Source organism: Hemicordylus capensis, chromosome 2, assembly GCF_027244095.1.
Source record: "Hemicordylus capensis ecotype Gifberg chromosome 2, rHemCap1.1.pri, whole genome shotgun sequence".
In the NCBI taxonomy this organism is placed as follows: Eukaryota; Metazoa; Chordata; class Lepidosauria; order Squamata; family Cordylidae; genus Hemicordylus; species Hemicordylus capensis.
Window position 1 is genome coordinate 340,867,044 of NC_069658.1, and position 26,066 is coordinate 340,893,109.

General features: G+C 43.9%; 1 protein-coding gene across 5 annotated transcripts in view; it reads left to right on the forward strand.

The window, feature by feature from the left end:
• ANXA6 (annexin A6) overlaps window positions 1–26,066 on the forward strand; it is a 94,439-nt gene that overhangs the window by 23,134 nt on the left and 45,239 nt on the right. For 3 of the 5 annotated variants that reach the window (XM_053297014.1, XM_053297016.1, XM_053297013.1), the window contains 7 exons: window positions 11,485–11,575; window positions 12,523–12,617; window positions 16,606–16,719; window positions 16,893–16,983; window positions 20,452–20,531; window positions 20,618–20,674; window positions 24,233–24,326. In XM_053297014.1, the coding sequence (XP_053152989.1) occupies window positions 11,485–11,575; window positions 12,523–12,617; window positions 16,606–16,719; window positions 16,893–16,983; window positions 20,452–20,531; window positions 20,618–20,674; window positions 24,233–24,326 (622 nt within the window). Of the gene's footprint in view, window positions 1–6,934; window positions 6,954–7,117; window positions 7,138–11,484; window positions 11,576–12,522; window positions 12,618–16,605; window positions 16,720–16,892; window positions 16,984–20,451; window positions 20,532–20,617; window positions 20,675–24,232; window positions 24,327–26,066 lie in introns of those variants that run through there. The other 2 variants (XM_053297017.1, XR_008316355.1) reach the window with 2 other exon arrangements.

Below are 26,066 nucleotides of genomic sequence, written 5' to 3' on the forward strand. Positions count from 1 at the left end.
AGATTAGGGGACTATAGGAGTGTTGAACTAAAGGTTGCAGGAGGTTACTGTAATAGTAGGACATTGGTCAGAGAGTGGTTGCAGCATTAAAGTAAATATGCATGCTCACTTGCTCCTTTGCCAAACTTTCATGATGACAGCTGCTACAATGGTAACTGTAGTGTTTTTGTAATTTAGGCGTCTTACCTCTAGACTGTTACTAGTCTGTCTAACTTGGGTTGTTGAGCATGCTCAGTAGGGTTCTCTTTGTCTGGTGTGCTGAGCATGATCAGTGCCCCCACCTGGTTTCAGTTTGTGAGCTGTGAGCCGCAAGACAGATGCTGCATTAAGTGTGTGCTCTTGTGAACTCCTTTCTTAATAAGAACAACAGTAATTGGACCAGATGTGGTGGCTATACATTGCAGTAATCTTTTCTATTCTATCTGGTTAAATGATATCTGAGTGCTTTGACTTGTAAAATGCTTTTATGCACAGCAGTAGTTAAAACTATTTTGAATGCCAACTGTGATCTCTCTGATCTGGTCATAAGCAGCCCACAGAGGCATTAACAGTGAGTGGTTTATTACAAGTGTTAAAATGTAAGAAAAAAAAAGTTTGTATATCGAGTGATGAAGGGAGTCCAGAACAAATTTAAGGAGGGTCCTGCTGCATCAGAACAGATCTGCTCCAGCATCCTGTTTCCCACAGTAGCCAACAACATGTTTCTGGGGAAAACCACATGCTGGACTTGTAGGCTAGTAGCTCTTGCTCATGGTTGCTTCCCAACAACTAGTATTTGTAGGCATACTGCCTTCTGGACCTGGAGGTAGCATATATTCATCATGACTAGTAGACATTGAAATGCTTCTCCTCCATGCATTTGTTCAATCCCCTTTTAACACTAGTGGCCATCGCCACATGTTGCAGCCGGGAATTTCATAGATGATGATGATGATGATGATTTATTTATTCTATTTCTATACTGTCACTAGAGCTACTGTGCTGGGGGTGGATAGGGCCAGTTACTCTTTCCCCCTGCTAAATAAAGAGAATCGCCACGTTAAAAGGTGCCTCTTTTGCCAAGTTTGATCCACTGTGTGAAGAAGTACTTCCTTTTGTCTGCCCTGAATTTTCCTACCAGCCAGCTTATTGGATGACCCCAGGGCCTAGTACTGTGGGTGGGTGGGCTGAGCAAAACTTGTGTATTCAGTTTGTCCACACAATGCATTATGTTATACATCTCTATGTCCCCCACCTTGTCACCTATTTTTTCTGAACCAAAGAACCCCAAATGTATTAGCCTTTTCTTGTGGGTAAGGTGATTCAGTGACTGCGTCTAGTAGGGATTTCTGTATTTGAAACTGCCTTTGCAGGGCAGAAATCACAGGTGGAACTTATCTCCTGACATGGCTCAAAACCAATATATTTTCAACAGAGGCAGCTCATGCATTCAGGTGTTACTGTCCCGTAAGACCATTTGTTGCTATTTTCTTTAAACAAAGAAAAGTCAAGTTGTAAATCCATTCAGGAGTCACAGGCATGTGATATTATAAACACCAGTCCATGCTGTGTGCAACTGGGTCTGCAAATTAGAACCGTATTTCACACAGTATGATCCTGGAGAAGAATAGATATGTTGGACCAAAAATGCAGTGAGTGGCTTCCACAGTAGGTTCACTAATCAAATTTCAGATATCTGGTTGTACTCTTAGGGTGTTATCCAGATGTACATGCATCTGGGTGGATTGAAGGGAGTCAACCCTCCTGCAGTTCACCACCCACATCGCACCTTGATTGCTAGTACAATTACTCTTCACACGTTTGCCACCACCTCCTCCCACAATATTTTTCCTTCCAAAGTCAAGTTAGCAGAAAAGCAGTGTTCAAAAACTACTGATTATCCACACTTTGGGGACCAAATGTAGTAGAAAAACCCTCAAGGGGCTCTGTGTTGCCTGGAAGCCCAGCACAATCCTGCAAAGAAAACAGAAGAGTTGATAGAATATATCGCTCTCTGGAAATACCATGGTCTAGGTACAGTCTTCACCCCTCAGATTCAACTTGGCAGAAATCTGTCCTTCTCATTTTCAGATGAAGAGGCTGTGCATATTGCTGTTGTGGAATGACCTCTCTTCCCTCTGCCAGAGCAGTATTTCACATTTAAAAGCTTTAAAACGTTTAATCCAATCAACATACAAGGTGCCTGTGGGAGGGAATAGCCTATCATGCCCTGATCTGTGATGGGAAGAGTGAGGAGGAAAAAGAAATAAGCACTGGATGCAGAAGGGCTGTGTGGGTGTGGGTGTCACTTGAAGATAGAAGCTGGGCTCATTGTGCAGTGGAAAAGACCATACTTGGCTCTGTTTGTAAACACTTCTGTAGGACCCTGTGGGAACTGAAAGTGTTTTGAGAGAGTATACAACTTTCCATCTACAACCCTACCAGAACTGGAAAGATAGTATCAAACACCCACAAAACAGAACCTGTTTCCCTAGCAGCAACAGAAGGATGAGGCATACATTTCACTAGCAGTAACTCTTCTTTTAATTCCCCTAATCATGTGTATAAGAGATTTATTGACACTCCATACCTGCTCTAATGAATGGACCATTATTATGTTTGCTTATTTTAAAAGCATGTTGTTCTCTTATGTCTTATTATAAATAAAAATAAACTCTCTCAATAAATGAAAGCAACATTGTACATAAAAATAAATACAGAGTTATGGAAGTTTTAAATAGTGTCATTTCTTTTTATATACATCTAGCCTTTGTCATCTTTTAAATACATATACAGCTAGTATGTTTTGCCATCCTTGAGTAGTCCCATGATTTATCAAATCACACTCTTGAGTATAGGATTGTTTTATTCATGACGAGGAGAGCTGGTCTTGTGGTAGCAAGCATGACTTGGCCCCTTAGCTAAGCAAGGTTTGCCCTGGTTGCATGTGAATGGAAGACTAGAAGTGTAAGCTCTGTAAGATATTCCCCTTAGGGGGTGGAGCCTCTCTGGGAAGAGCAGAAGTTTTCAAGTTCCGTCCCTGGCTTCTCCAAGATAGGGCTGAGAGGGATTCCTGCCTGCAACCTTGGAGAAGCTTCTGCCAGTCTGTGAAGACAGTACTGAGCTAGATAGACCAATGGTCTGACTCAGTATATGGCAGCTTCCTATGTTCCTATGACAATATCCAGCATTTTGTCATTTGTTTATCATGGCATTTTTGTACCCTTTTGCTCCACTTCAGAGACCTGCCTGCTTGTAGTATACTACATATGACCATTACCAGGCAGGATATGAAACTATTGAAAAGGGGGGGGGGATCCTGCTCCCTCACAGAAGGGAGAAACCTCTAGGCACAAGAAATCCCACAGCCCAAACACAGTGAATCAGATTCCCCTTGCTCTCTGGCAGTTTTGTTAGTACTGGAACCTTGATGAATATTTCAGGGAGTTGTGAAAATCCCCTAGATCAGATGTCAATGAAACCTACACACAGCTGTTGCTGCTAGAGGCCAATTCCTGCCACTGAACTGTTTTTGTACCCAAGAGCATAGGTGTGGCTGCTGATACACTCTGTTGCTGAAGGTAGGAGCAAAAGAGGAGTATACAAAGACTGGAATGAAGAGATGCTTAAATCCTGCAGCAATTTCTGGAAGTGTTTTCAATGTCAAGATTCAATTTGAACTCTAAAATTAAGGGCATTAATTTGACATAGAGGAAACAGTGAACAATGTTTCTCTGAGATTTTCCATGGTTCTGAAAGAGAAACATCATTCCTCTCCCTCTTTGTTCCGGTTTCTCATCTGAAAAATGAGGATACTGTATTCTTTAAAGAGGTATAAATTTGAATATTTTGTAAATTATAAATGTATTATTTTAAATGTTAAGCTGGTATAAGGACCGTAATAAATTTACTTACTTTAAAGAGGTATCAAAACAAAAGGGTAAGCTCTCTGGCATTGTACAATGGAGACAGTGAGACATTAAGCCCCTTAGATTATTACCAGTATTTTATTCTTAACATATATACATCACTCTTCACAACAACAACGCTCTTAGAGCAGTTTACAGATAAAGAAGTATAAACAATGGTTATATACTTGCAATCTTAAATCACACACACACACACAAAAATAAGGCAGCATAACACTCTCAGATGCTATACTTTGCAAGTGTGTAGCGAGGTTGCTGGCAGCTGGGGGCAGCCGGGGGACAAAGTTCAGCCAGGGGGCCTCTATCGTGCACATGCCCCAGTGCCCCAAACCATGCCGCTACATCTGATGTCCCCATTTCTTGAACTCACTGTTCGGTGAGCCAATGCAGAGTGGAGTGGGAAGGTGTCCACTACTGTGGCCAGCAGCAGGGCTGGCTCGATGGCTCAGGGCTACCAGGGGCCGCCATCCGGTGGCAGCGGATTGGTGCTGGGCAGCCCCTCCTCCAGTGGCTCCTGCATGGTGGTCAGGGGGTGGAGCAGTGGCGAGGAGTGGTCCGCTTGGGGGAGGAGAAAGGAAGCCCCAGTGCGCTTCTTCCCATCATGTGGGTGCAAAGCACCATGCACCCCAGCTGCAGGGTACCAGCGCCCAGCACAGAAAGGGCAGTGGTGGCAGGGTGCACCCTGAGCCTTGTGGGCCTCCTGATCCTCTGGGCCTGTAGACATTTATCCCCACCTTGTCCAATGGATGCTGTGCCCATGCTGCTGGGCTGAATAAGGATAATTGCTCTCCCCCTGCAAATTGAAAGATAGAGATCATGTTAAAAGGTGCTTCTTTGTCCAGTTAGCAGGGAACTCAGTGAACAGTAGGGTGAGAATTGAATGAAAATTGTCCATAATAGAACCTGATTCATTCTATCATTCTTGATAGAGCTCTATGTGAGTTTCAGGCTGTAAGAGAAATGTGCTAAAGATGAGATACTTGGTGGTGTTTCTGTACTTTTGGAATTCAGATTGGCATCTAATGATCAGAATCAGCACACTTTATATACTGGGACTGGCTGTTTGCATTGCTGGTGGTATCAATTGTTAGACCCACAAATTGTGCCCAGCAGGATTCAACTTTGGTTGCAGGAAAAACTGCCAGATTTTGGAGGTACAGGCTTTTCCCTCTCCACCTTTCTGGCTTTGTACAAATGTCTTGGATGTTGTAAAGTAGACATGCCCTAAATGTTATGAACAAATTTAGTATCTGAAAGGCTGTTACTCATAAGCCCTGTTCAGACCCTTAAAAACAAAACAAAACAGTGCATGTGTCCAGAAGAGTGTCCAGAGCACATCTGGAAGTCCTGCCCCTGGAGCATCACTCATCAGTCATCACCATCACCACCACCCTCACCCTGTGTGTTCTTCCTAGTAACGGTTTTCAGTTGAAGAGGCAAACACTAATGGTGGGGCACCCCAGCCTGCCAGTCGCAGAAATGCCTGGCATCATGCTTATGCGTCTGCCTCTTCAGGAGAATGCCAAACTGTGCAGAGCATGTGCGTAGTGGGGTGAGGCTTCCTGGCATGTGCTGAGTTGGGACTTCTGGACACGCTCCAACCCCTTACTTCTGTACACAGTCCTTTATTCCCCCCACCCCCCGACTGAACAGGTCTAAGTTCTTGGTGCAGAACTGGAAATGCCCAGAGTGCACAAAATAACTGGATTACAGATACTGAATTCTGCCATAAAAGTTTTGTAGTCAGCAAACCCCACAAGTACTCCAAGCCACAGACCACACACCCCTGAGTGCTGAGTTAAACCAAAGGCCTCGCTTTTCTCTGCCAGAAATAAGAAACAACGGTCATCATTAGTGTGGCAGTGCCTCAGAATTCAAGTGCGGGTTGTTTCTGTAGCAGCAGGTGAAGATCTCATTTGTTTGTTCATTTATCTACTCAAGCTGTTGAATCTCAGTTGGTTGTGTGGCAATTTGCCAGAGCCTACAAGCAGAAGCACAGGTGCAGTTTTGGGAGCCTCATCCGTGTCTAGAATTGCATGAAGATGTAATGTCAAAATTCTAACACATGAAAGTCCCTGCTGAGGTAATGCATATTCTGTTTCCTGAGAATCAATTTATTCCGGATGCTTTCCTAGACAATCGGTCCATAGTGTAACACATGTGCACATTTGTTGCCACACGTCTTTCCTTAAAGGAGGGATATTCCTATTACAGCATGTCGTTATGTTTTCTCAGGAACAGAAATTTGCTGCTCAAGTGCTGAGAGAATGCTTCTTTCCCCCCACCCCCACCTCTCCATTTCCAAAGTATCAGCAATAGTGAGGAGTTCTAGATGACAGTTTATTCAAGTGTCATGGGCAGTATAGGATGATATCTGTGATATCACTGATGATGAACAGCACAACCTTCCTTATATCCTTGCTATTTTATGCTTCTTTGAAGTGTGGGGCTCCCCCCCCCACTTCATTTGGAGGTTGATTGTCCCTGTAATAGCACAGGAGTGTTCATGTAACACTTAAAATGGCTTCTTCCCCCTTGTAATAGGGAATGGTAAAGGCTTAGAGTTCTGTGAACTAACTATCTGTCTCTCTGTCTTGCTTGCTTTTATGTTCTTGGAAGAATGTATAAGCTGCTCCCTGACAAGGTTCCCATAGGCAGGGAGAGTTTTCTTATGGAAGAACTTTCAAATGCCAAGCCTTCGTTTGAGTCTTGCAGTGATTAATTTCAGGCCTGCATGTAGCCACACCTTCTTTGGGATTATTCATTAATTAGATTTATATCCTGCTTTTTCCAATAGGCTCAGAGCGGTTTACAGCATTTTAAAAATGAATAATCCTGCCCCAAAGAGGCACACAATCTTCTTTAAAACAAAACAAAACAAAACAAAAAAACCAAGAAACTTAAAAAAAAAAAAATAGAAATCAGAGTTCCCAGAGGGGAGGGTCCAGAAGGCAGTTGGTTCTCCTCAGGCCAACAGAGGTGCCTCGCTGCTTTGCCTCGCTCTCTTCTGCAGCCTGATGACAATGGCTACGGAGGAGGACTTGGGTCAGCTTTATTTGTCCTGGAATGAGGATGTCATATGATATTTGAAGGGTGGGATGCGTCCTTAGATAACAGAAGGCAACATGAAGCTTATTGCGGAAAGATAAGTGGGGTTGTGCTTCCCTGAAGAGAGATGGTTCATGATCTGAGGGTCCTTCTGGACTCGTGGCTCTTGCTTGAACAGCAGGTGGGGGCTGTGGCCAGGGGTGCCTTTGCCCAGCTTCGGCTAGTTCGCTAGTTATGGCCTTTTCTCGACCGGCAGGCCTTGGCAACAGTAACACATGCCTTCGTTGCCTCTCATTTGGATTACTGTAACGTGCTCTACTAGGGTTGCCTTTGAAAATGATTCAGAAGCTTCAACTACTCCAGAATGCAGCGGCCCACCTCCTCATGAGTGGCCATAGATTTGATAGTGTCACACCTCTTTTATGGTCGCTGCACTGGTTGCCTGTTCGCTTCCAGGTCCAGTTCAAAGTACTGGTTCTCACCTACAAAACCCTTATAGGCTTAGCACCTGTATATCTCTGGGATCACATCTCTCAGCCAGTTGTATCCTATCCTGTGAGGTCTTCTCAGCTGGCCCTCCTTGGTGTCCCGGGCCCTGGTGTCATGCGTGGTGCCTGGGCCCATAGGAGGGCCTTCTCTGTGGCCTCCCCTATTCTTTGGAACATCCTCCCCCACCTCCAGATATATTCAGTTCCCTCCTTAGTTGCTTTTAAGGCCCTTCTTAAGACCTATCTGTTTTGCCAGGTGTTTGACCTTTAATTCCCTCCCCCACTTTTAAAATTGTTATTGGTATTGCTGTTGTTCACCACCTAGAGTCTTTGGAGGAGGTGGTATATACAAAACTTTTAATAAAATAAATAAATACATAAATAGTCTTTTCAAACAAGGTGGTGTCCAGGACCACTTCACACCTCTTTCAGAAGTTGCTTTGTGCAGCATATTGTGCGATTCCCAAGTAAATTTCTTTCTCTTTAGATTGTGAGCCTTTGGGGGACAGGAATCCATCTTATTTATTTATGTATTATTTTTCTGTGTAAACTGCCCTGAGCCATTTTTGGAAGGGTGGTATAGAAACCAACCAACCAACCAAATAAATAAATAAATAAATAGCATAACCCATGTGTGTACACAGGTACATAGAAAGCTGCCATATACTGAGTCAGACAATTGGTCTATCTAGCTCAGTATTGTCTTCACAGACTGACAGCGGCTTCTCCAAGGTTGCAGGCAGGAATCTCTCTCAGCCCTGTTTTGGGGAAGCCAGGGAGGGAACATGGAACCTTCTGATGTTTTCCCCAGAGCGGCTCCATCCAGAGGGGCTCCATCCAGAGGGGAATATCTTACAGTGCTCACACTTCTAGTCTCCCATCCATATGCAACCAGGGCAGACCCTGCTTAGCTACAGGGACAAGACATGCTTGCTACCACAAGACCAGCATGTGTAGATGCTGCACGTGCAGATGTGTCTTACATGGAAGTGACTTCTGCAGAAGCATTTGGAGTTCAAATTTCCAGCTCAAGGTGCAGACTGTGCCAATTAGTCACAGGTATTGCGTTATATTTCCAAAGTTTACAAGGATTTGGGGCATGTGACTCTGGTAAGTGTACTCCATGGGTTTCATATGTGGACAGTCCTTAGCAAACTTTGCCGTTATTGCAGTTCTCAAGATGTAGATGGAGTTGGCAGTGCATGTTATCTCAGAACAACCAGTGAAGTTGGAGTGAAAAATGTTGGAATGTTAGAGGTTAGACATCCATGGTTCTCACATCTAGCTATGTGAGAGCATGCTACTGACCCTCCCCAGAGAGATGGGAAGGCATGGGTGGGACAGATATGAAATGACTCATCTCTCTCTCTCTCTCTCTCTCTCTCTCTTTTGAATCTAAAGATAGAGATGGCTGTCAGTTGTGGAAGCAGGGGAAGTAAAATGATAGTGTGGAAGAAAAGATGCTAATGCATAAGAGGCTGGGTACTGCTTGTGTGCTGATGATGGTACTTTCAAGAATGGAAGATGTGCAGGCACAGCCCTGGTGTTGTGAGGCATGTTGCCAGAGTGAATAAAACGAGAGAATAAAAAGGGCAGAGCAGCTCCTCTATTTATAACTTCAAGGGCTCTGGCTGCCAGGAAGCCAGGGTGACTCATAGATGTGGGGGAAGGGCTAAGGAGAGAGATAACCAACTTTAATTATACATCTGGGAGTTTGAAAATGGCCTGTCGACTTGGGTAAGCGTCCTTCAAAATCATAGCTGTACTTCTCACCATGATTTGATTCTTTACACAAGCAGCTTCCCAGTCAGTAATGAGGCATGTGTTTGTTGTTCAGACATGGATTTGGGAGGCAGAACAGGGTGGTCCAACAGGCAATTCCAACAGCCAGTTGGAAGTGCTGCCACTTCCCTGCCCATCTACAGCCCAGTATGTGCTCTCTTTCTCCGTGTGATCCCACACTGATCAAGTATGGGCTACAGCTGTTCATTAGTAGAGGAATGTCACTGTTAATTCGTTCTTGTAAAAAGGATGGCTTTGTAGTGGACATCCAGGAGCAGCTGAGCGAAGAAGCACAGCAGCTGAGAGAAGAAGCACAGCTGGCCAATGGTGGAAGGCAGCAGCACTCTCCGGAAATATATCCCTATTGTCTTTTCTATTGTGCTGCCATTGTCTGTTCAGGGTGTGGCACTGACGTTCTAGCATCTTCTGACACGGCTTCTCCATCCTTCCTTGCAGGTTATGCAGAGGGGTGTCTAGTGCCCATGCAAAATGCTTTCTTGACCCTGTATTGTATCTTCATGCATGATGCTGAACAGTATGAACGTATCTGCCATTTAGTAAAGGGAATATTATGTCTACTTTGCAAGGACTTCTGAAAAGCTTCCGACAAAGTTCCTCGTCAAAGACTCTTGAGAAAACTTAGCAGTCATGGGATAAGGGGACAGGTTCATGGGTGGATTGCTAACTGGTTGAAGGACAGGAAACAGAGGGTAGATATAAATGGACAGTTTTCTAAATGGAAGGAAGTAAGAAGTGGGGCCCCCCAGGGATCTGTACTGGGACTGGTGCTTTTTAATTTATTCACAAATGATCTAGAAGTCGGGGCAAGCAAGCAGCAAGGTGGCCAGATCTGCAGATGACACCCAACTATTTAGGGTAGTGAAATCCAAATCAGATTGTGAGGAGCTCCAAAAGGATCTCTCCAAACTGGGAGAGTGGGTGACAAAAATGGCAAATGAGGTTCAATGTAAGTAAGTGTGAAGTGATGCATATTGGAGCACCCCCCCCCCCCAAATCCAACTTCACATATATGCTGATGGGATCTGAGTGTGGGTGACTGACCAGGAGAGGAATCTTGGGGTCATGGTGGACAGCTACTTGAAAGTGTCAACTCAGTGCATGGCAGCTGTAAAAAAAAGGCCAATTCAATGCTAGGGATCACCAGGAAGGGGATTGAAAATAAAACTGCTAATATTATAATGCCCTTATACAAAACTATGGTGCGGCCCCACTTGGAGTACTGTGTACAGTTCTGGTCACCATACCTTAAGAAGGAGATTGTAGAAATGGGAAAGGTGCAGAAGAGGGCAACCAAGATGATCAGGGGCCTAGAGCACCTTCCTTATGAGGCAAGACTACAACACCTGGGGCCTTTTCCTTTAGAATAAAGATAACTGAAGGGAGACATGATAGAGGTCTATCAAATCATGCATGGTGTGGAGAAAGTTGATGGAGAGACATTTTTCTCCCTCTTGCATAACACTAGAACCAGGGGTCATCCCATGAAATTGACTACCAAGAAATTTAGGACCAACAAAAGAAAATGCTTTTTCACACAACACATAGTCAACTTGTGGAATTCTCTGCCACAAGATGTGGTGACAGCCAACAACCTGGATGACTTTAAGAGGGGTGTGGATGACTTCATGGAGGAGAGGTCTATCAATGGCTACAAGTCTGGGGGCTATAGGCCACCTCCAGCCTCGGAAGCAGGATGCCTCTGAGTACCAGTTGCAGGGGAGCAACAGCAGGAGAGAGGGCATGCCCTCAACTCCTGCCTGTGGGTTCCCCAGTGGCATCTGGTGGGCCACTGTGCGAAACAGGGTGCTGGACTAGATGGGCTTTCTTGGGCCTGATCCAGCAGGGCTGTTCTTGGGATAATCCTGCCAGATATTACCAGATCTAACTGTGTCCACAGAGTTTCAAGGTGGAGAGAGATAGCACAGTCCCAAAATACCTGCCTGGGACAGACGTTTACATCTGAAGAATATCTGTTGGATCACGCTAGTGAAGTCATCTCCACTGACCCTGCTTCAGTGCATCTTAAGGGTGGCCAATCTGAATGGGGAAGCCCATTTAATTTTGGAAGGTGCTTGAACTGTGGTGAAATCTCCAAGGGAAAAGAGACAAATGGGGCAGCCCCTGGAAATACCATTCACTATTCCTTGATCATTTAGATTCTGGACATGGCATATTGCTTCCTTATTCCATATGACAGGTGATAGTCTGGCATCTCTCTCTCTCTCTCTCTCTTCTAGGCTGGAAGATATAGAGGATCAGTGAAGGATTTCTCAGACTTTGATGCCAACCAAGATGCTGAAGTATTATACAATGCTATGAAGGGATTTGGTATGTCTTTCTGCTGTTCTCCATTCTGGGCCAGATCTAAAAATTGTTGTCTCCATTTCTTTGCAATGTGTTATCTGCTCTGTTGATTTTGTTTTTTAAACTTTCTGATCCTTCCAATATGATCAACACATGGTGGTGGCGGCAACAGTTACTGCTTTTTATTTCTCTTTTGGAGAAGGTAAGAATGCTTGGAGGAAAGGGCAGTTCTTGGTCATCTATGATTTTTGTTTTGTTTCTGATCAGATCTGCATTACTGCTGCCTCCTTGGTTGGCATATAGTCAATAGATAGAAGAATAGATACAGAACAGAGTAGTACTGTAAAGGCTAACTTTTTTTTTGACATGCATCACAAGTCAAGCCCAATAGATGAGAGAGAGTCACTCTTGAGTACAACATGCCTCTGTGTTGCTAGGCAGAGGAGCAGAACAGCACTCAAGGTTCCCGTCCAAGGTGCTGCTGTCTGTGTGGCACTCATGGCACAGGTGTGACCCCCTCCCTCATTGTTTTGCATGTTAATTTTTTCACAAGGTTTCCTCTTAAGGCTTCTAGTCTAATTGAAAACCTATGAAGGATATTTGGGGAAAGAGAGTGAAGGAGATATTTCTCATGCAGATGAGGTAGAGCAGGGAGAGTTACAGCATGAAATTGTGCTCTGAATCTGACCAGATGGTTTTTAGAGCTCAAGGGCAGGATTGACAAGAGTTTCCAACTCACCTTCCAGTGAGAAGCCGCGTCTCTCCCTTGGCTTTTCTCCTATGACTGGGAACAGGTGGCATGTTAACCTGCTAATCTGACCTTGGGCAGAAACATTCACTCTCTTCTGTCAATCCAGTTAAAATCAGAAATTGGAACCTAATTTAGGCAAAGTGACTTTTCAAAGCAGATTCCAACAGGAGCTATGTGTCCCTGCTGTCTTGTATTTAACTGATCCTCCTTTCTTCTGCAGGCAGTGACAAAGAAGCCATACTTAATCTCATAATATCCAGAAGCAATAAGCAAAGAATTGAGATCTGCCAAGCCTACAAGTCTCTGTATGGAAAGGTAAGCTGGAGAAATGAAATGGCTCTTTATCGTTCTGCCTTTGAAGTCCATGCAAGATACTGACATGTGCAAGTTCTCTCTCAGCTAGGGAATGCATGATGGCTGGCTTTAAAAAAAATAAATCACACTTTCGGGGAGCAAAATAAAATGTCAGATTTGAAATATAGTTTCCATAATCCAGAGGAAATGGATGACGCATGAGGGAGAATGGAGGGAGAATGTGTGCTGGACCCATATTCCATCTGTGTGTATTAGGTTGTGGAAGGCGGGCTCTGCATCCCTCTAGACATTATGAATCCTTCCAGTGTAATGTAGGCAGGTATTAAGTGACAGGAGAGTACAGTGTTTCCTTTCGCCCTTCCTCTGCATCCTGCATGGGAGTAGTACTCCAAGAACATCCACTATGGTACTAATTCGCTTCTGCTCCATGCCATGAGCTACTGGTGGTCATGCTGATCCCTCTAGCCCCAAGTATAATTGTAGCCCAGCAGGCTGTACAGCACATATTACCTTGATCAAAAGGAAACAAGAAATACATTATTGGAAGAAGGAGTAGTGTCAGGGGCCACAGATTGAGTCGCCAGAGGTGATTGTTTCTGGCACTGTCTCTCTTGTGCCTATTGTGGAGACCACCGACATTGCCTAGTTTTCCTTATGTTAGAGACCTCTGAGTCTGCTCCTTCAGGCTGGTGCAATAAATATTTCTGGGAAATTCAGAGCACTTGGGAGAGAAGCTGGACCTCATCTTGCTTTGCACTGGATTCTGAAGAGAGTCAGAGAGGGAATCTCATTGCTTCTCTGTCTCCACACTCAAGTGCAAAGTGTTGATGAAACTGCTCTGAAGTGTTGGCTATGCACTCCTGACTTAACTTTTGGGCTTGTGTGGAGAATTCGCAAATCTAGAGTGAGCGGCTCATTACATAATACATGTGTGCAAAACTTTGGTTTTGAAAATGACTGGCAGAGAGTTGAGGTCAAATACAGTCAGAAAGGAAATCTTGTTTTAGCTTGAGATCCAAATTAAATCCGCTCAAGGCTGACCAGGGAAATGGTTTTGGAGAACAGCTTTAGACTTTAAAGAGAGGGGAGCAAGATTTCAGAGCAGATATTAGTTTAGTATAGTATATTAGTGACCCGTGCCACTTGCGGGTCAGGAAGCAAGTCAAATTCCAAAGGTGGTCTGATCTCAAGACACCAATTCCTTGCTGGAGCCAAGTGTGCTGCACAGATTGGGCCTGGAAGCAAGGCCGATCTGGAGGCAAAAAGCAGCACGAGAGCCAAGGCACAGCAAGATGGTATAGCTGATGCCCAGATGCGCGTGCGCACACACACACACACACACACACACACACACACACACACACACACACAGCGGGTCAATCCAGAAAAGAGAAACACTGCTTGATGGTCTCGGTGACAGAAATAGGCAACAGCTTGCTCTGGGGCTGAATGTTGACCTCACCTTTCTGCTGAAAAGGGTGACATCCATGATAGACAAAAGAATACATTTTGTATTCAGTCTTAGGTGGGTGTGCTCTAACAGCACAATGTAGTGAAGACTTTGAGAAATCTGTGTGGGACAGAGTGAATGCGCATGTTAAAGCTTATCTTCATGGGTCAGGAAGACCTGGGTGTGATTGGAATGTTTTTACCAGCACTCTTCCCAAGCCTCAAGCCAGCCATTAACACTTCTGTTAGAGAGATGAACCTGTTATACCTTATCTGCTCCTTCTTGAAGAAAGTGATAAGCTTAAATGCTAATCCAGTGTGCCAACATGGAGGGGCAAACTTTGGCCATTCCTGTTAGAAGAAAAGCTCTAATTAACTCATGTCTACTTTGGCTTCCTCATCCCTTCTGGGAATCGGAGAGGATAGCATGAGGGTTAGGCTTGATCTGGAGTTACCTTTCCACATACTGCCTGCTAAGCAACATACCCTCATGAGTTAGCTCATGTAAGCAAATGGTGAGCCCACGATTCTGTAAGTTCAGAGTCCAAAATAGAAACTACAAGCCTGTAGTCCCAGATCAGGTACAGGGGTGCTACTGAGAGTCCCCAAACAGACTATCCTCTGTAGCTTGTGAGTGCTCCTGGACCCAAAGCTCTCCCTGGTTTCTCAGGTTGAGGCAGTGGCCCGGGGCACTTTTTATCAGCTTCGGCTGATACGTCAGCTACATCCATTTTTGGAGGTAAATGATCTTAAATTTCCATTTCTGGAGGTAAGTGACCTCACTACAGAGGTCATTTACCTCCAGAAATGGAAGTAGCTGACGTATCAGCCGAAGCTGATAAAAAGTGCCCCCGGCCACTTGACTACTGTAATGCACTCTATGTAGGACTGCCTTTATACGTAATCTGGAAATGACAATTGGTACAGAATGTGGCAGCCAGATTGGTCTCCGAGACAACATGAAGGTACCACAAAACACCGATTTTAAAAGAATTGCACTGGCTGCTGACATGTTTCTGGGCAAAATACAAAGTGTTGGTATAAAGGGCTATAAAGCCCTTAACGACTTGGGTCCAGGGTTTTTAAGAGAGCACCTTCTTTGTCATTAACCCTGCCACCTGTTTCTATCTTCTGGAGAGGCCCGGTTATGGTTGCCGCAGCCAGCCCGTCTGGTGGTGACCTGGGACCAGGCTTTCTCTGTGGCTGCCCAGGGCTTTGCAATATGCTCCCTGCTAAAATAAGAGCATCTCCTTGCAGGCTTTTAATTAGAATTAATTTTAATAATTTGTTTTAATAACTGTTTTATGCTATTGTTTTTATTGTGTTTTGTGAATTTTAATCTGTGACTTTTGTATTGTTTTTCTATTTTGTACACTACCTAGAGATGTAGATATCAGGCAGTTCAAAAATATGATAGATAGATAAATAAATAAATAAATCTTCTTAACAAAAGTAAGGCCCCTCCCCAGGGACCAGTCCTCTGGGACATGCGGGGGGCGGGGGAGAAAATGGGTGGAACCACAAATAGCTCTCAAGCGAAAAAATGTGGGCCCCTGCCCAAGTGTGTGTAAGCCAGCCTAGCAGGCTCCTTTGTCTGTGTGAAAAGTGTTTATGGTGGGGAAAGGGGTGAGGAGAGGGTTTGACTTCATTGCAAAATTTATGCGGCTTGGAAGTGCCACTTTGTCCCCCTGCTATTGCCTTATTCTCGCAACAAATGGCACTCTAGCTAGATGATAACCTGCTGGAAGTTACTCATGTGAAGGGTTTTACTTCCAAATAATTTCACCGATGGCTAAAGAGGAGGATTTTGACTTAGGAAACTTCATTCCAGACAGACCTCATCTCTGTCATAGTCACTGGATATTATTATTATTATTATTACATTTATATCCCGCTCTTCCTCCAAGGAGCCCAGAGCAGTGTACTACATACTTGAGTTTCTCTTTCACAACAACCCTGTGAAGTAGGTTAGGCTGAGAGAGAAGTGACTGGCCCAGAGTCACCCAGCTAGTTTCATGGCTGAATGGGGATTTGAACTCGGGTCTCCCCGGTCCTAGTCCAGCACTCTAACCACTATACCACGCTGGCTCTCAGCCTTGGGCAAGTCTCTGCCTCTCATTTTCAAATCCCAATCTGTAAAATGGGAATCATAAATATCTACTTCCTAGAGTGGTAGTTGTAAAGGTGAACTTGAAAAAATACTATAATGTACTTAATAAACTAAAAATGCCAATGGTAGTGTTGATTTCCAAAAGTAGTTTGTTTCTCTGATTATTTCATTGGAGAAAATAGTTCGTGAGCTTCAGCTTAAAAGACCTAACTTCCTCTGTGTACATAGTCCTCTATTCTCTCTTTGTCTAGGATGATGCTAGTCTGACAAAATAGGTATAGCTAGCTGTGCCAGTGGACTTGGTTCTACTGACATGGGGCCATTCTTAGTTGTTATGGTCTTTGTACAATAAGTGGTTTTCTAATTAAGCAAGCCCAGGATTCAGTCTCTCTCTTTTTCTTTTTTCTGTCTCTTTTACCCTTTTATTAGGATCTGATTGCAGACCTGAAGTATGAATTGACTGGCAAATTTGAGCGTCTGATTGTAGGTCTAATGAGGCCATTGGAGTACTTTGATGCCAAGGAAATCAAAGATGCTCTTAAGGTAAAGGGAGAATGTGGACCATATGACAACATGAGATATTTCTTTGTGTCCTGTTATTGGAGCTATATTCCACTCTTTTCATGGAGTTCTACAGAGGCAGTCGTTTGGGACTTTTCATTTCTTAGGATTTGGTATGATGCTTTTCATACAGCTGGCTTGTTTTCTTTACTTAGGGCATCGGAACTGATGAGAAGTGCCTGATTGAGATCCTGGCATCTCGGACCAATCAACAGATCCATGCTCTAGTGGAGGCCTACAAAGATGGTGACTATATTGGGCAGGGGTCTTGTCACTTCCTTGGGTCTTGAATCATTCCTGTTGTTGTTATGAAAGTTCTCTCTGTTCTTGGGATCAGCTTGTGCCACTCTTTTGAAGTGGTGCAAACTGAGTTCTTGTGCTTCTCATGAAGTTAATGGTGAAGCAATCTTCTGGATGATTGGCTACTCTTGCTTCTGAACGACTTCTGAGAATGTGGCGATCCACAGTCTGAGTGCCTGGCAAAGTATTTAGGTGATGGGGAAAGTCCTGCTGCAGTGACAACACTACATTGGAGGGGAAGAAGAAAAAGCCTACTGATGTGATGATATTTATTTACTATCCAGCCGTTGATGAGGCTAGCTGACATTGCCTCTATTTTATTTCTATTTCTTTATTTAATTTATATACCGCCTGACTCCAGAGGCTCCAGATAGTTCACACACACACACACACACACACACACACACACACACACACACACACAGCTATTAAAACAAGAATTAAAAATCTAACACATTCAAAAATCGCAGCAGTTAAAAAATCTAAACAGTTAAAAATTTAAACCTCAGAAATTACTAAAAGCCTGGCTAAAATGTGTCTTAAGTGCTCTTTTGAAGGCTGCTAAAGATGTTAAACCACAAATGTCTATAGGGAGCGCATTCCACAGCCTAGGAACGACTACAGAGAAGGCCTGCTCCCCAGTCACTGCCAGACAAGCTGACAGTATATGGAGACAGCCCTCTCTCAGTGATCTTAATGTGCAGTGGAGATCAATGTAGAAGGAAGTGCTCTCCCAGATAACCCTATCCTAAGCCATTTAAAAAGCCAAAAGAAAGCTGGTTTTAAAAAGCTGGTAAAAATTACCAGCAATATTGGCAGCCAATGCAACTGCTTTAAAACAGGCGTAATATGGTCCCTCCGAGACACCTTGGAGACCAGTCTAGCCTCTGCATTTTGAACCAACTGAAGTTTCTGAACCACATACAAAGGCAGCCCCACGTAGAGCACATTGTAGTAGTCAAGCCCAGAGATTACCAGAAAGTGCACCACAGTTCTGAGATCATTATCCTCAAGGATGGATGCAGCTGTTGTATCAGTCAAAGTTGATAGAAAGTACTCCTGACCATAGCCTCAATCTTAGAAACCAGAGTGAGGCCTGGGTCCAGAAGCACTCCCAAGCTGTTCTTTTCTGGGGAGTGCAACCCCATCCAGAACAGGAAGATCTATCACATCCCTTGAAGTATGACCCCTCATCATGAGTATCTCTCTCTTGCTTGGATTCAGCTTCAATTTATTATCCCTCATCCAGTCCATTACTGCCTGTAGGCAGGCATTTGGGGGCGGGGAGTGGGGCTATGCCATTTCTTGATTATGATGTCATGGAGAAATAGATTTGGGTGTGTGGACATTTTCCTTTCCTGACTCAGGCCAGGTTAATGATTAATCTCCCTGACTGGTCTAAGCCAGTCCTCAGCTGCTTCCTCAGATACCTAGTTCATGAGGGACTCTTATCAACTGAGTCATCTGTCTGAGAGGCTGCTTGGCTGTCAAAAACCTTTAACTTTCCAAAACCCAGAGAGAAAAAGAAAATATTCTGGTAAAGCCAGGAGTTCTGGTAGTTACTGCTGCCACCAAGTACTCTGGACTTTCAGAGAACTGGACTGTTGGATTGAGTGCTTTAGTCCAAGGTCCCTCTGTAACTGGGTATTGGGCAATTACAAAAATCTGCTTGCCTGTTGTTAATAGGCAAGAATAAAACCGATTGTTCTCCCAGGTGTCTGCCTGCACGTGGAGTTAATTGTTAATTTGGCCAAGCTGTCTTTGAGACGTATTTGTACCAGTGGGCTTGTTCCCCCTGCCCTGCTGCTGTGGGGTTAAAAATCCAACCCTTGGAGGCTTGTAAAAAGTAAAAATGGAGAGAGAAAAAAGACTTTTTATTAAAATTATTACACACTAGTTCTGTCTGAGCCTTTTAGCTTTTTAGATACCCTTAAAACATTTAACTTGGTTACACGACTATTTCAATATGCCTTGCTGGCTCTAAGGTGGCATGCTGAGAAATCTTAGTTACTCAGTTGCTTTTGCTCTTCTTCTGAGTGTCAGCTGGGTGTGTTCTACTGCTCCTCAGGATGAATGTATGCAATGGCTGGCATCCACAGAATCACTCTGAATAATTTTTGTCTGTTGTATTTTTTACATGTGCCAACAGATGGGAAGAGAAGCAACTATAGGCAAGAAACTGTGTTCATCAGAAACAATTTGCCATAATAAATCTGTCTGTTTCTGTTTGACATCTTTATTTTTGGACTTGTTGACATCAGGCCCCTGAATAGCTATTTAGGGACAATGCAAGGTCTTTGGGCACCTGAGGCAAGGTGTCAACTGCAATCCTTTGGGGCCTCCTCACTGAGGTGTGCTGCTGCAGTTATGGCAGCAAGTGGCCAGTGGGGACAGAGCGAGGAGGATGTATGTCTTAGCAGGGAAGAGGAGAGGTGGTGGACAGGCATGTGGGTTGGTACCTGCTGTGGGGGTTGGGAGTGGGCAGCAGGACCCAACACTAGAGGCAACTGCTTTGCTTCACCTCATGAAATGGCCAGCACTTGCTGTTGCTCTAAACGTTTTATGTACCTAAAGGCTTAGGTCAGCTTGTGTTGGAACATACTTTCCTCTTTGTGTAAATCCTATATACATTCTTCTAATCTTCCTTAAATCCTAGGAACATTTCATGTTATTAGTATTAGTACTAATAACAATGACATTCCATTTTTCAACCAAAAAAGTTCTTAAAACAGTTTACATGGAAAAGGGGGTTAAGATTATTCCCACCCCGCAAAGGGCTCACAATCAAAAAAATAAACACAAGGTACATGTGAGCCACAGCTACTAGGAGGAATGCTGTACCAGGCTGAATGAAGATAGTTGCTCTCGGCCCCATTAAATATAAGAGAGCCATAATTTTAAAATAGCAATAGCAATAGCACTTACATTTATATACCGCTCTATAGCCGGAGCTCTCTAAGCGGTTTACAATGATTTAGCATATTGCCCCCAACATTCTGGTTACTCATTTTACCGACCTCGGAAGGATGGAAGGCTGAGTCAACCTTGAGCCCCTGGTCAGGATCGAACTTGTAACCTTCTGGTTACAGGGCGGCAGTTTTACCACTGCGCCACCAGGGGTGCCTCTTTGCTCAGTTAGCAAACTTTAAAGATATGAACACCTTAATTCCCAGCCAAATGGTCTTCTCCAGACTCTTACTTGTTAAATCTACTCATGGAAGCCCAGCCCCTTCCACACCTGAGTCAAACCTTACAATCCTGTCCTGTTCTCCCCAATATTTCTCATGTCCTCAGACTTTCATCCTTTGCCTTTTTCCTTTCCTAGTCCCACTGCCAGTGAATGCCCCCCTCCCATGGAAGATCTAGTGTTATTGATATATATTATCAATCTCTCATTATTGTTCATTCCTACAGCTTACGAGAGCAACCTGGAAGAAGATGTCATAGCAGATACTTCAGGACACTTCAAAAAGATGCTCATTGTGCTCCTTCAAGTATGTTTGTTAGGTACTCATCTACAGTATTTGTCACTTCACAGGCTTCCTGAACTAGTGGGACTGATCTGTTGTCCTTTCTCTAGGGCACTCGGGAAGAAGATGATGTTGTGAGTGAAGAGTTAGTGGAACAAGATGCTAAGGTGAGTGTAACTGATGCTGTACTTTGTCCTGATGATGAAGAAAATAGATTGTGCATATTAGCTTAAGGGACGTAGTTTCCTCTGTCTACATAGTCCTCTTGTTCCCCCTTTGCTTTGAGTAATGTTAGACAAAGAATGAACCTGGCTTTGAATTTGAACAAATCAGGGATGGGTGTACTAGAAAATCTGTCCAAAGACTTGACTAGTTGATTCTTGCACATTCTGGTGTGATCTCTCCTTACCCCTGCCACTCATTGGCTATATAGAGGCCCAGATAAATCTTATAGCATAAGAAGAGTTCAGATCTAGATATCTGTGTTATCTCCATCCCTGCCCTTCAATACTGGCCTGTTTGTGTTCTTTTCTTTCTGACACAACCCTGGTCTCTCCATGGCCATTCTCTTGTTTTACTTCTCCCTCTCACCTCCCCCAGGCAGGGCCTCAGAGTTTTTGAGGGGAGGGGGTTGGGTTCACCCGAGTCTTCCTCCTCCAGGCTCCTCGGGGTCACTGTGGCAGTCTCTCTCTGGAGGCCTCCACCACTCACCCTCCAACTGCCCCTCATCACGGGCCGAGCCTGCCTTAAATCCCTCCTGACAACTGATGCATCCTAAGACCCCACTGGTTGAACCTCCACTCTGCCATATCAGGCTGCTCTCACCCTTATCCCGCTCAGCTGTGCCTCTGTCTGCTGCTGCCTCCTGCCTCACTCGCCCCCACCCTTCCCCTGGCCCCTCTATCCCGGCTCCTTGGTCGTGCAGCATCTTGGCTGGCTGCTCACCGGGCTCCTCTGCCTGGCTGCCTGTTTCGCCTGGGGCCTCTCTGGCCTTGGCTGCCGAGGGAACGTCAGAGCCCGTAAGGCCAGCTGGGGGCCCCACCAACCAATTAGAGAGTTCAGTTTGTTTATCTGTATAGGTTCCTTTTCTGATGTTGGTAATTTACTGTTTGAGAATCCAAAGTAGATTAAGGGCCCTGATCTCCAAACATGGCTGTTGCATGGGAACTACCAAACTTCTGTTTCTCAAACAGCTCTACTATCAAATGCATTCTCCTACTAATAATAGTGTTTTCTATTATTGTATTGCATACTAACTGTGGTGCAAGTATTTAAGTCTTGTTCTGAAATTACTAAATTTAAAGGCCCTATAGCTGTACGTGTGTGCACACATGTGTGCACATTTAAATATTAAGTCACAAAATGATGGAGTTATTTCTTATACACGCAGTCTTTGATGTACAGTGGCTTGTTAGTTGAAACTGACCATACTGGATTATGTGATCAGAGATAATGTGATAATTGTGATCTTCTGCTGGATATACTTCCAAAGTCTTGAGCAGGCTTGATTTTGTTTCTTTCAGTCCTGCTGTTTTAGGCACTGTCCAAAAGACTGAGCAGTGCCAGCTGACCCTAGTTAACCCAGTATTATTAGTTAACCCAGTATTGTTATTGGGGTAGCTGATTATTATTTATTTATTTATTTGATTTATATACCGCCCTTCCAAAAATGGCTCAGGGCGGTTTACAATTAAAACAAACTTGTAAAACAATGAAAAGCTAAAACAAATTAAAAACAATAACACAACAATTAACAATTTAAAAACATTTTAAAACAAGAATTAAACATTGTCCCCAGACCCCAGCTCAAGAAGACATGTGGACTTAATTTTTTTTAAAAAAAAATATGGATGAAAAGGGCCACAACTTTATTAACTATTACACAGGCATGGCAGACTGGAACACCAGGTGATTAATCACCCTTAGAGAACAGTGCGGGCCAATAGAAGCAGGTCAGAACTCTGAAGTCCTACCCATCACCCTACTGGGCGACACACCCTGGCTCGGGAATGGGCAGGTACGCCCCACTCAATTCCTTCAAAGCCAACCCCCGCTTCTATAAGAGAGGATCTGGATACTTCTAGGCATTCGTCCACCCCGGACCGCGCAGCCCAAAGGTTGGAGAAGTCCTGAAGCAGGTTTCATGGCAATCATTTTCCCTGTGCCACACAGGCCAAAAAGAAGCGATTAACCAATCACCCTTTTACATATCCAAGGGTGCTCACCGATATTCTAACCCTCAAATTACCACCCCGCCCGCACTGTTACTGCCATTGTGGCCGACCTAACTCTAACTACGCACCCAGAACACAGAACACAGATTATATCAATCTGATAAATTTTGCATGTCAGTTTTGGACTCTTCCTGAAAATACGTACACATTTGTCTTGGGTTACATTGATCATTGTTTGAAAAGAAATTTCTATAGACTTCCAAGATGAGATGGAAAGGCTGACATTTTAGTAGTTGCCTAATTGTTGCCTAAAGGCTGACATTTTAGTAGTTGCCTATGTTTGTAGCAAATAGCGGATTTAAGTCCAGCCTTTGTCTCAAGGCAAGCCCACATGGGGGAAAAGAAAAATGCTGATTCCTTCCCTCCATGTTTGCTCAACAAAGGTTGTTCCTTTAAAAAAAAAATTTAAATTGCATCCTCAGTAGCTGATATGCTGCCACCACACCCTAATTATTACATCCCCCCCCCCCCCGATTTGGTTGAATGTCCAGGGAGACTGCCCTTCCCTTTTCTAAGGGAAAAGTCCAAAAACCCTTCCACATGCAGCCTACACATGGAGAGAACATATGGTCGGATGAGCAATTAACATTGAGGCATGTTTGCATCAGAGTAAAACCCCTTTTCCTGAGTTAAAAATCCACTCAGAGATAGGTAAAATGCAAAGAATAAAAAGAGAAAAACTGTATTCAAAATACTACAGACTGCTTCAGTCGGAGGCTCTCTCAGCTTTAAGCTACGGGTATAAGGAACACTTATTAACTACAAGAATACTTCAAAAAGCACCCTCAGATAATATTGGGGCAGCACACTTTAAAAATCGTGGTTACCCAGTTGCATAGAACGTAAAAGCAAGAAAATACAAAAGCCCCTTTGAGAGTTTACAGAGACTTTTACAATGCCCTAGTTGGAAAAGGGCATTGGCTCAATTTGCCTTGATTTGTTAACATTACAAATAAAAACACAATAAACCAGTTGGAAAGATTTGCATCGCACAAAAAGAAAGAAATAGTCTAAAGCAGTCTAGCTATCACTATTCCTTGTCTAAGTCTTTCCAAAGCCCCAAAAGCCCTTGGCTTCCTTTCCCCTTGAACTCACCCCAAACTCCAGGAGATAATTCAGGTTTCCTGCAATCCTGTCTCTGAAGGATCTGCAGATGTCCTTCTACGAGAGAAGTCTCCAGGCTGGCTGTTGGCCATGAGGCAGCCAGGCTTCATGGCTGGTGATCACTAAGCCTGCTCCCCATCCACTCTCACCTCCCTCCTAGCTCCTTCTGCACACAAAGACAAACTTCACTTCCTCCTGCTAGGCCCTCTAGGTCACAGCCACCGTGTGCTGAGTGGCTGATCTCCAGAGGTCACTGCCTGTCAGTCAGGACAGGGTTCACTTCTGGTTCACTCTTTACAGGAAAGGAAAGGCTGTTACTGCCTGATTGTTACAATGTTGTTCTCTGAATTTAAATTGCTTCTGTTGTGCATTTGTGCTTTCTCAAAGGACCTGTTTGAATCTGGAGAGGCAAAATGGGGCACAGATGAGGCTGAGTTTATCTATATTCTTGGAAACCGAAGCAAACAACACCTTCGGCTGGGTGAGCTTGAGTACAGCATTCAAAGAGATTGTTTGAGTCTCAAACTGCAACTTATGCTTTTTCACACATTTTCCTAGAGTGAGCACCCATGTGCAGGAAGAATAAATGAACACACCATCTAGTGGCTGTATTGTGGCATTGTCTAGGCCCTATATAGGAATGAGGTGAATTTTAGCTAAGGATGTCCTTTAGAATTGGGCTGCATTGCTACATGACCTCCTGATAATACCTTGAGGTCTTTCACATGACCTTGGCTGGGAGGGTGGGATAGGTGGAAGGCAGGAGCTCTTAGGCCTTCCCCTATAGACGGGTGGTGGCTGTCTCTGCCCTTGCCACACTGCATGCCCATATGAGCAGCAGCTCAGCAAATGCTGCACCTGGGAGCAGGAGGACTTTGCCCATCCTACATCCCAGGGTACGCCACACCATGAGTGTGGTGGCTACTTCCTCCCGGCTCACTGCTGGAAATGGCAGCGCACCAGTGGGGGAAGCCTTTTAACCCAGTGATGACTACCCAGACAATTGCCTGCCAAGGTTAAACAACCCACATGTTCACTTAACCTGTGCTAAACTCCAGGGTTTAAAAGTCGGGTTGGGTGGGTGGGCAGTGCTGGGATTGAGCTCAATCTCAGCACTGCACACAATCAGCCTAGGCTGCTCATGAGAACAGCCGCCTTTGATCAGATTCTGATCTGCAACTTGTTTTCTATCTCCTCCAAAATATAGGCCCCTTGACCTTCTTTGCTTCTCCTTTATATCTTGAAAGGTTGTGGGGACCACATCCTTGGTTGCTGCTGCTGCTACTACTTCTTTAGTAGTAGTATTATATCATTATTTCTTGTTTACACAGTCAGACAGGTGTTATTGACTGGTTTGTTTTATCCAGACATCGAATCCTTCCCAAGGATTGTCTGAATTTTATTATCAATATTGTTGTTATTATTATAGATATTGTCGCAAAATATAGGCTGTTCCCAGTAAAGTTGCTTATTGTAATTGGCTGATGGTGATTTCTGTGGCCTTTATGGTGTTGAGGTGCTCTTCAAGGTGTTTTGGAATTGCACCTAGGGCGCTAATTACTACTGGGATTATTTTGGTCTTCTTCTGCCACAGCCTTTCAGCTTCAGTTTGTAAATCTTTATATTTTGTTATTTTTTCTTTTTCTTCTTCTTCTATTCTCTTGTCACCTGGTATTGCTGTGTCGATTATTTTGGCTTGTTTTTCTTTCTTCTCAACTACAGTTAGATCTGGTGTATTGTGTGGCAGATGTTTGTCTGTTTGTAGTCAAAAGTCCCATAATATTTTTGCATCTTCATTTTCTACAACTTTTTCAATTTTATGGTCCTACCAATATTTGGCTGCAGGTAGCTTGTATTTTTTGCAGATGTTCCAGTGTATCATCCCTGCTACCTTGTCATGCCTTTGTTTGTAGTCAGTCTGTGCAATCTTTTTACAACAGCTGATGAGGTGGTCCACGGTTTCATCTGCTTCTTTACAGAGGCGGCACTTGCTATTTGTTGTTGACTTTTCTATTTTTGCTCTTATTGTATTTGTTCTTAGTGCCTATTCTTGTGCAGCCAGTATTAAACCCTCTGTTTTTTTCTTTAAGTTGCCTGTCATCGTCATCGTCTTCTTATTTTATTTATTATTATTATTTTATTAAAAAGAGAAGCAGCAGCAGCTTTTCAACAAAAATAGTTTTCAAATCAGTTTACATACAAAAGGAAAATTGAGAAGATG